This window comes from Halichoeres trimaculatus, unplaced genomic scaffold (assembly GCF_033239565.1).
Source record: "Halichoeres trimaculatus isolate MK-OKI-2021-1 unplaced genomic scaffold, fHalTri1.1 fHalTri1_scaffold_10, whole genome shotgun sequence".
In the NCBI taxonomy this organism is placed as follows: domain Eukaryota; kingdom Metazoa; phylum Chordata; class Actinopteri; order Labriformes; family Labridae; genus Halichoeres; species Halichoeres trimaculatus.
In genome coordinates, this window is record NW_027437187.1 from 11,667,940 (window position 1) to 11,679,014 (window position 11,075).

Below are 11,075 nucleotides of genomic sequence, written 5' to 3' on the forward strand. Positions count from 1 at the left end.
AGATAGATAGATAGATAGATAGATAGATAGATAGATAGATAGATAGATAGAACTTTGTCAATTCTGCAGTAAACAGAAATTTGTCTTTGACACGGCTCCAAGTACGAATTGACACACACTGCCAACACAGCATGCATGACAGGAAGTGTGTTTATAGGACCACGTGTGTGATGTGGCTCTTTGTAGTACCACTGTAATTTTTGTGGCTCTTGGTCTCTGGGTGGTTGGCTACCCTTGATCTACAGAACTGGGCTTGCAAACTTTAAACCTTTCTCTTTGTGATGTTACACAGTCAACAAGTCAAAAGGAAACACAATGCACACTCCTCACCTGACAGCCAAAAGTAGAGCATCTTGTGTTCAGTCAGATGACTGGGGTGGAAAACTGAATCATTGATGACAGCTGAGATGTTGTGGTAGTTGGTCAGCCCCTACAAGATTTACAACACAAAAACAAGTTAGTAACAAAATGGAATTTGAGAAATCAACATCAGCTTTAAGACCTTTTGGTAGTTATTTTCTGTGTGGGAAAACCAACTCTGATCACAGAGGTACTAAAGAGACTAACACCAAAGAAAACGAACAGATGGAAATGATGGAATTACATCCACGCATTTTTATACTGCTGATTTTTTTTCCTTGATACATTTTCAATTGTTTATATTTTTGACAGGTGCAAAATATTTGAATCTGAACAAATCTTTCAGAAAATATGTTTGTGAGAGCCAGTTCAGCTCAAACTGACCTTGTGGTACGACTCTATGTAGTTTGCAGTGATGACAGGTGGCGCAGTTACACCAATGTTCATACTGATGTCTCCATCACTGAGGAACTGCTCTGAAACACACACACACACACACACACATTAGTAATTGTAGGTTCTCACTCTCTCCTGTCATCACACACACTATGACACACACACACACACACACACACAAACACACGCCTACACACACCTGCTGTGTCTTGGATGAAGTCAGCCAGAATATTTGCTACCTTGTTGATCTCCTTACAGATCTGCATTTAAGAAAAGACATATTGTTGTTACAATATCACTTCAAACTTGAAGTGAAACAAGTGAACACTGAGTCCTGCTATTTTACCCTTACCTGTCCCTTTATGACCAGTTTGACCGTAAAGGTGATGAAGTCTGTGAACAGCTTCTTCAGCCAGTTTGGGCTGACCAACAAGACACAAAGAGAGACACGGTCACACTGGGGTTCACTTTTGTCCTGCTGCTGACACTCCATCAGGGCTCAGGTTTGAAACTTACTCTTTGTCCCCCTGCAGGTGCAGACGGAGCTTGTGAAAGTTCAAATAACAGTCAGACGTGTCTGCTGCTACCTTTCCTTTTGCACAGCCTGACAGACAGAGATAACAGAGGACAGATGTGAGGACGTGTGTGTGTAAACTCTGGTGAAGGGAGCAGAGAGGTTCAAACACATCCAACCAGCAGCTGCAAATGACAAACAGTGTTGATTCTGGAGCAATAGATCAGAAGTTACCATCTGAGATAGAGAGGCAACACAGAGCTCCAGATTATGTTTGGTTTCAATACTTCGATTTTAATACTCATTTTTGATTCAATCAGTGGTTTCAATGCAGGTGCTTTCAAGCTTTCAGGATACTTACTGAGTTTTGGGTTGATGCTGAGATCAATCTCAGATTCAATTTCAAAGTCGGTCCGCTGTTCAACTTGTAAACTGCAGGGAAGAAAAGACCGATCAGAGAAAAAACAGAAAATCTCAAAGTGACACAGTGCTGCTTGAATCCTGTTTAACTGACCTGTGATTTCAGAGCACAGGAATGACTTTTTGCATTAGAGGAACCTAAAAAAATAACATTAAATTGTTTTTTGTTGGCCAGAAATCTACAAAAAGAGAATTTGTAATCTAAATGTGGTTTTCTTTGTTGAATAAAAATCTGAATAAATAAATAAATAAAACCACTTTTTAATGGGTTACTGTTACAGCCTCTACTGTAATACTGACATAGAATGTCACAGACTCCCGAATAGACGTCAACAAACATGAATAATTTATAACAGCACTTCTCCTCTTAGAGGTTAAAGTTATATTCTAGATGTTTTTGAAGTTATTCAGGTGAAAACTATAGCCATTTTAAAGATTCATACTATGTTACAGGGGTAGTTTGGGGTTTTTAGAGTGGGGTTAAATGAGGTAGAGATCGATATCAGATGGACTAAGTACAGTAAACACAGATCAATACAGCTTCTGGCGGGAGAACCATTTCATACAATGTAATGCTTCAGACAGGGACACAAGTACCATGTGTGTAAGATATTGATAAAAAGAAGAGTTAGGGTTAGGGTTAGTTAGGGTGAGGATTAAGGGTTAGGTTAAGGGTTATGATTAGGATTGGAGCTGGGGTTGGGGTTAGGGTTATGATTAAGGTTAGGGTAAGGGTTAGTGGGGTTTGGGTTAGGGTTAGGGTTATGATTAGGGTTAGGGTTAGGGTTAGTGGGGTTTGAGTTAGGGTTAGGGTTAGGGTTATGATTAGGGGTTATGATTAGGGTGAGTGGGGTTTGGGTTATGATTAGGGTTAGGGTTAGTGGGGTTTGGGTTAGGGTTTGGGTTAGGGTTAGGGTTATGATTAGGGTTAGGGTTAGGGTTAGTGGGGTTTGGGTTAGGGTTAGGGTTATGATTAGGGTTAGGGTTAGGGTTAGTGGGGTTTGGGTTAGGGTTAGGGTTATGATTAGGGTTAGGGTTAGTGGGATCTGGGTTAGGGTTAGGGTTATGATTAGGGTTAGGGTTAGTGGGGTTTGAGTTAGGGTTGGGGTCATGATTAGGGTTAGTGGGGTTTGGGTTAGGGTTAGAGTTAGGGTTATGATTAGGGTTAGGGTAAGTTGGGTTTGGGTTAGGGTTAGAGTTAGGGTTATGATTAGGGTTAGGGTAAGTTGGGTTTGGGTTACAGTTGGGTTAAGGTTATGATTAGGGTAAGGGTTAGTGGGGTAGGGTTAACCCTAACCATGATACTCTTGACAAAGTGCAAAACAAATATGGAGATTAGATACATAGCTCAATGGTATTTACAGGTTAGAGGTTTACAGAAGCTGTTTTTACATACTTTAAATGTAAAACATATGAGAACAGCTCAGTTAACCCCTTACTGCCTGAATAAGTTTACAATTATATAAGAATACTGTTTTTGTGAGTTTTTTTTTTTTTTTTGATATTGTTTTTTAAATTCTTATAGATGCTTTATTGAAGGGATGTTGATGACTTGAATATAGCACATGCAACAGTTATAATTAAGTTATATGATGTGTATAGATCAGGGCTGTCCAATTTGGGGCTCATGGGCAATGTTTTTTTCCTGCTGCCCATGTTTGAATTTTTATTACATATATATATACATATATATATATATATATATATATATATATATATATATATATATATATATATATATATATATATATATATATATATATATATATATATATATATATATATATATATATATATATATATATATACACTTTTAATTTCATCTGATCTTAAATTGTTTTATGTCTGTAATTTGTACATGTGCTGCTGTCTGTCTTGGCCAGGAAACTCTTGTAAATGAGATTTTTAATCTCAATGAGGTTCTTCTGGTTAAATACAGGTTAAATAGCCCAAATAAATAAAATCAATTATCATTATTATTTTCCCACTGTCAGCAGCCTGAATTTCTCACTTATTTTTTTATTTATTGTTGCAGTTCCTCTCCTGACCACAAATTAACCCTGTGTTACACTGGGAGAAGGGTGGTGCTAGTCCTGACACCTCAGATCTGGAAGTCTATGATCAGAGAGTGAGGAGATGCAGGGTCATGGCTGGGATGGAGCATATGAGACAGTGGCACTCTGACAAGAGGAAGTTAAAAAAATAGTTGGGATTATAAGTACTTTTTTACAGAAATTAATCCCACAGCAGTATGCCAAATCTGTAAGCAGACAGTCGCTGTTTGAAAAGAGTAAGATCTTTGTAAATTAATATATACACAGTAGCCATTTGTGGGGAAAAAAATAAAGCAGGTGTCCATTTTTAGTTCTATTCCTTGTTTTAAAGGTAAATTTTTTTTTAAAAGTTTTTTGAGAAGCACGATGCTAGGAGATATTCTTACCCAAGCAATGCAAAGTAATATACACACACTGAAATCAAACTTCTGTTGTAAGAACATCTCACAGGTTTTTTTTTTTTTTTTTTCATTTCAGACTGTACAAAAACACGTACTCTGTGGACATTAAATTCTGCTGCATGATAATGGAGCTCAAGCAGGAAGCCTTTCTTTTAATCATACAACGCTGTTCATCTTCGAGTTCACAGTTTAAGTATCCACCAACCAGGCTTTGGCCTTTCCTCTATCAGCCAATCATCCTGCTGCTGCCAAACTTTGAACCTCTTCTCCTCTGTTCCTTCAGTTTGATGTGTCTGTCACCCTCCTCCACTCTAGACACTTCATCACCTTATCATCAGTGTCCAGGTTCCTCAGATGACCACCCCAATCTCATTTCCTTCACCTACTTCACTCAACCGTCATCACTGTCTCAGTTCCATCAGGGGGTTATCCTGCCCTGCAGTTGGCTTCATCACTTCTTTAGAGACATGATAAGCATCTCAGTCGAGTCTTATCAACATAGACCTTGTCCTTCTTACTTTGTTTTGCTGATTCTAAAATAAACTGGTCTTAGATAGAAGTGAGTGGCTCAGCTGCATGTTACCCTCATTTCTCTGTTTGCATCTCTTATCTGTAGAGGTGCTTCCTTTGTGTTCTCAGGTTGATAAAAATGTTCCCGCACCAAACAGCATTTTTTGCCTTTATATAAACATTTTTTATTCTATGTTGCATTTCCAACCTATAACAGCTTTAGCAGGTATACAAGACCATGCACAGTGGAGCTGCACAATGGAGAGCAGACTGTTTCTATTTTATTAGTGTTACTTTTTTGAGATTAAACAATTTGTGATTTCAGGAACTGAGTGAGTCCCATGTCCCTTTTCTCTCTCTGACTTCTCGAACCATTAAAAGCATCCTGCAGTCTCATACCCTCAATACTCGACTTGATGAGCTCATCATAACTCTACCTATGTCCGTGTACTGACATGAAATATCTTAACATAGATTTGTTTGTAGAATGAAGACTGCACTAAACCAGCTCCATGAAATCAAATATCTGTTTTATAAGAAGAGAGGGACTTAGGTGTGCTGTGGAGTTGTCTGCGACTATACAAAGATCGTCTTAAAGAGGGGTGCTCTGCTTTTCCATATCTCAAACATTGAGATAAAATAACAAAGATGGACGTTCAAAGAAAACGTGCAGATTTTCAAACATCTACGTGTTCATATGTTGTAGAAATCTGTCTGTGAACTGATCAAAGCGGTCAAAAGCACAAAATCCTCATGAGACCTGCTGAAATAAATAAGGATCTCTTAAAGCTATGGTCTATGATTTGAAGCTAGGTAATTATTAATAACACCGTTTTGAGGTCGTTATGGTCCGATGGTCTGATCTAGGCAATATAAAAACCTAAAAGAATGAAAAAACCCCATTCAGTACAGCAGCTGCAAAACGGCTTAATGATTGAACAATCTGAACCTCTGTTTCCCTCATTTCGGATTTGTGCGTTAGTCCATCTAATCCCCTGTCTCCCTTGCTTCACACCGTCATGCCCATGGTCCCTCGTCTTTCCCCACTACCCCTCTCACGTCAGCTAGCTGCTCAGCTACTGAAGCGTCATGGAGCCAGAGAAGACCGAAACCAGGAGGCTGTTACTGTTACCCTCCACAGCGAAGGGAAGAAAACGAAAAAGTTTTGGGGAAAAGGCTGAAGCAAGGAAGAATTATGAGCGATACAGGTGCCAACAGAGACTGAATATTGGAGAAATGTACGACAGGTGGAAAAAGCTGCTGAGGGATTTGGGACTGAAGACTGACGCAGAGACAGCTGAGTTTCTGTTGAACAGGTAATGACTTTGTTTACCACAGTGGGAGATGTCAGCCGAATAACTCTGGTTAGTCTGTGCCTGTACTGGCTAATGACTGAACGCTGCTGGTCGGAACGGGTCGGCTCTGTCAATAGATTTTAGCATAAGTTAGCCACACATCTTTAGCATTGTAAAGTAAGCTGGTGAAGACACGCAGAGAAAGGTAAAGCCTCACCCACAGTCGGCTCTGCTCTGATCAGCTGGCAGTGGCAACACCAGACCTGCTTCGCCGGCTAATTCATGGTTTTGATCGCGCCGCTCTAATTGAAAAAGCTACCACTGTGTGTTACAAGGAAGGTGACTGTCTTATTTGTTACATTTTCTGCCGGCCGGCTTCTTGCTCTGTCGGAGGGGGCATGTTGTTAGGAGGCGAAGAAGGGCGATACGAGCTGGGGGGCGGGATCTTGGAACAAGGAGGGGAGGGGTGAGGCTGCGTTTTTCAAATGTGTCTCATCAGCCAAACTGGGTTTCAGATCGTAGACCATAGCTTTAACTGGTTCATGACAGGTTGGAAGGGAAGGCCTCAATAAGAGAGCCTCAAAGAGACAGCAGCTAAAACAAATCGTTTCAGACAGAGGCTGAAAGGAGGTGAAAGGTGAGATATAAAGATTTTTTTTAGTTGTAAATCATGTGAAGCTACTTCCAGAGGGCAAGATAAATCCTTAAAGAGGCACAATACCTCCACTTTAAGGTGCTGTTCACACAGCAACAGATTTGAGGTGAACCGCAACAGTTTTGTTCCTGCCCAGCGTCTTTTGGACAAGACAGTTACAGCGCCAACTACAGACTTGGCATGCTTACTACAGCATTTTCAGTCCCTTGGCTTTTCTGTGTAAACACAGATTTTTTTTCACTGTGTTTTAGCGACAACGGATGAAACTTTGTGTAAATGGGGCTTAAGTCCTTCTGGCTATGCACTCACAAGGAGCTGTGCTAACGAATCGTTATTAAGTATCCAATACAGCCCCACTCTGAAACACCTGAACTATCATTATGCAGTTTGTGTGTGCAACTTGAAGGGCAGCAATCTAAGTCAAGGTTCCTAAATTTATGTAATTTCATTAGTAAATGCCTGTTCACATAAGCCTTTAAATGAGACACAGTCCACTTAACCGAATTAATTAATGTTCATTATTTTGTCTAATTGTTTTCCTACAGAAGAAAAAAAGGTTAGAGATTTAAAACCAGCTACAAGCTGTCTTCAGATATTTCAAGGATTGATTGTTTTCTATTTTCCCTCATGTGTCCGGTTAGACATTAATAAGATCATTTGGGATGTTGTTCATCAAACACACACACACACACACACATGGACTCACAGCCAGCTGCCGTATCCATAGGGGATGGTTCCTTTAAAGACTGAAGACACGTTGCTAATTTTCATGCTGATGCCTTCTCCTGGATACAGTTCAAATTCACTCCGACCAATCGTCAGGTTATGAATCTCCAAACTGGAGGAAAGAGAAACATAACCTTGTTTCAAAGCATTTTGTGAGTAAATATGTGTGTGTGTGGGTGGGTAATTGATTGCGTGGTGGCCCATGTGTGTTTGTTTACTTTTCAAGGCCGTAATTGATTTTTCCTGCGTAAGAGAAGGATTTCTCTCCCTTCACACTTGGGTATCTTGCATGTTGGAATGCGGCCTCGATCACTTTGGTGGTTTTCTCGTTCACTGTCAAAGACACACATTCAAGGAAACTCTCAAAGAAGCTTGAGACAAAAACAGACAGATGGACATTTTTAAAGATAGCTGTGCATAGAAACTGGTGATAATTATACCCTAAACTAACATTAACTATAAAGAAAAATAATTACTTTGATGCCTTTTATGTTTGCTGCCAGCAAGTGAAAGGATCCATGGCACACAATGTTTTTTTTTTTTTTTTGACAATGATCAAGGGTTCCAAAACTTAAACACTGGGAAAAAAAAGTCTTATCAAGTGTTTTTGTCTAATGTTAAGCAAAAATTGTCTTAGTTTACTTGATATGAGCCAAATTCAACGTATCAGTTCAGAAAAATGTCTTGTTTCAAGTTATCTAAAGGGTTATCTAAAGACCAAAAATGAGGTCTGAATTGCCTGTAACATTTCAGAAATCTGCCAATGGGGTAAGTGGAATGCGCTCAACATGAGAATAATTTATTTCTCTCTTTGAATGTGAATGTGAATGTGGCTCATTTTAAGTCTACAAAGACATTTTCTAATGAAAATAAGACAAAAACACTTGATAAGATTTCAGTTTTTTTTCTAGTGAACACCAAAAGGCTTATCCAAAAACAGACAAAAACTAAAACAAAAGAGGTCTGGGGTACTTAATGTAGAACCCAGACTACCTATGTACACATACTACTGTGTTTCCTAAATGACTCTTTGGCAGCCACTGAGACAGACAAGCCAGAATGAGGTCTGCAGCAAACATTTGAACTCTTCCTGAAAATAATTCTAAAAATTTTGACACAAGTGAGACATAATTTTAGCACCTGTTGTTATGAGTGAAACTTTTCTCATCTCTCATGAAACACACAAACACAAGCACAGGTGAGAAATCCATCTTACAGTCTACTTTCAACCAATTTGAAAAAGATAAGTGTGAAAGTCAAAGTTTTACTTACACACAACAATTGCAGGATAGGTGAGGCGACATACTGCCCCGGTGAATCTGTAGGCAGAAGCAGGGTCCTGCTGGCAGGCCCGGGACGCTCCAAACACAGAGAGAAGCAGGAGCAGAGGGAGAGCACGACGAGGCATTGTGGATGTAAATATTGCTCCCCTCCAAAAAACAAAAAAACAGTTGAGCTTTTCAACCCTGAGGACTGTGCACACTGGTGCAGAAACAATGTAGACTGTTATCCAGCTTTCATATAATTCCTTTTAATTATCAACTCTTCTGTACTTCAAAACTTTAGTCTATCAGTCTTTTTGAGACTTTTTAAATGGAAATTCCCACAAGCTGCAGCATCTTTTTTCTTCCTTCAGGACAGCCACAGAAATAAAACTTGTCCCTTTTCCAGCCTCTATAAGTACAACAAGGTAAAAAGTCTTTGATCCAGTCAGATGAGGTCAACTTGGGTGGTTCACAACTGATAGATAAACAAACACTGACTCAGGCTTGTCAGTTGCTCAGAGTTCCCTTTAAGTAAACTGATCAAAGTACAAGCTTTTGGATTCAAAACTTCAGGGGAGTCACACAAACTCTATGATCACAAACTCTTAAAGGGATAGTTCAGTTTTTTTGAAGTGGGGTTGTATGAGCTGTATGTGACCACTAAGGACATTAGATACAGTAGAAAGTTTCACTTTGGAACCAAAAGGATACCTGTATGAACCGGAGTACACAGAAGAGGAGCTGCTATAGATGGTGACTGAAAGGAATACAGAGGACACTGGACATCAAGATAGAGTCGGAAACACCATCGATTACAGTTTGTGTCTTACTGAGGGAGAGGAGACAACTTTCTACTGTATCTAATGTCCTTAGTGGTCACATAGAGCTCATACAACCCCACTTCAAAAAAACTGAACCATTCTATACTGTTTTCAATTTATGGATGTAAGCTTATAAAAACAACAGCAGGGCTGTAACTCAAGTATTTCATTTTTAAAGTTTAGATAACATCAGCATACGTACCAAATAAAGACTCCTTTGAAACTGAACTGAAATGATCAGAAGCACTTTCTCCTGAAAGTGTGGATTATATTCTTGAGATTAGCATGATTTAGTGGAAAGTCTGGATCAGCACTCTCCAAAAGAAGCTCCTCTGCTCTCAGCTCTCTTAACAGGTGTGGAGCGCAGTCATGCTCAGGTCTGATTTTCCCTGAACAAAGACTCTTTGAGCCACAGGAAAACTTGATACCAGAGCTGGCTGAGATGTGGACGGTGCACCCCCCAAGGCTGATTCTCTTAAAATCTAATGAGGCTCTTTGTTTGGATGAGTTTGAAGGGAAGGTGCAGAAAAGACTCAAAATAACATCCAGGCAGGAAACCAATCTGGATGAAAGCTTGGACGAGAGTGTGTGTGGTGCATGAGCGCCATCTGCTGTGAGTGCTGCTGGAAATGCTTTAAAGTTTGAGCATGTTGGTTAGGATGAGCGAAGTGTGGTGGCAGAGTTTAATAAGTGGTATTAAGATGAATTCATATTAGCCAAGAAGATATTCAGTCTCTCTGACCAGGGCTCTGATTACAGAGACAAGACAGGGACTGTGGATAAACCACAGGAAAGTTGTAGGCAAGCTGTTGTTTTTTTGTGACAGCAGTTAAGAGAGGATGTTTTAGAAACAAACTCCCCCACCCAGCCCTGATGCCAAGTGATCGAGCTGCCAGAGTTCAAACCTCAAAACAGAGCCAGCGGGCACCAATTATATTCAAGGCTCAGAGGCAAAGGGCTTCATCTCACCTGACCGCTCTCAGGTAGTGCATCCAGCATCCAGCTGAGGTGCAGAACAGGGCTACAGGGTTGCCCTCTGGCTGGGAGCTCCCTGGGGCGAGCAAAGACCATATCTGGTGGAGGTTGAGGTGATCTGAGTGGAGAGGAAGTAGATCATTTGAGGAAATATCGGGACATGGTCTTGTGTGATTCTCCCTTTCGTAACCACCTTGTTCTGTGGTGCAGGATGCAGCAGCGACGTCAGTGTGTGGACAGGCAGGACCCCACTGTGCTTTTGGCCAAGATAACTTTGAGTAATCCCTCAAGGCAAAGAGTCTTCACCTTCCCTGGAAGCCAACATTTATCCTTCATTCAGACTGTGTGCTGTGCTCCTTTATGGCTGTAGGTTCTGTATACCTGGATAAGGGTCTTTAATAAGTCCATGTTGGTGATTATACTGGTCACATGATGGGCCTTTGTTCATCTGGGGCTTTATGATTGTAGTAATTTGAAGTTGCCATGGTGCAGCTTTGCCATCTCTGCTTATAACTGATACCTTCCTGAATGAGCTGCTGAACATGCTCTGTCAAATACGTCCCACCGTTCATGGTTGCTTTTTTTTTTTTTTTTTTTTTTTTTTTGATTCAGTCTACCCTGGAAATTCACAAAATGCACCTTAATGCATCAAATACTTTTTTGGTGGAAAATATCTGAAAACT

General features: G+C 40.2%; 1 protein-coding gene across 1 annotated transcript in view; it reads right to left on the reverse strand.

Moving 5' to 3' along the window:
- cetp (cholesteryl ester transfer protein, plasma) overlaps positions 1-9,725 on the reverse strand; it is a 14,645-nt gene extending 4,920 nt beyond the window's left edge. The window contains exons 1-10 of the mRNA XM_074677407.1: positions 9,620-9,725; positions 8,604-8,761; positions 7,550-7,664; positions 7,312-7,443; positions 1,632-1,702; positions 1,273-1,360; positions 1,109-1,178; positions 956-1,016; positions 745-836; positions 331-430 (exon numbers count right to left, since the gene is read on the reverse strand). Of these exons, the coding sequence (XP_074533508.1) occupies positions 331-430; positions 745-836; positions 956-1,016; positions 1,109-1,178; positions 1,273-1,360; positions 1,632-1,702; positions 7,312-7,443; positions 7,550-7,664; positions 8,604-8,739 (865 nt within the window). The 5' untranslated portion in view covers positions 8,740-8,761; positions 9,620-9,725. The remainder of the gene's footprint in view (positions 1-330; positions 431-744; positions 837-955; positions 1,017-1,108; positions 1,179-1,272; positions 1,361-1,631; positions 1,703-7,311; positions 7,444-7,549; positions 7,665-8,603; positions 8,762-9,619) is intronic.
- Between the last annotated feature and the right edge of the window lie 1,350 nt (positions 9,726-11,075).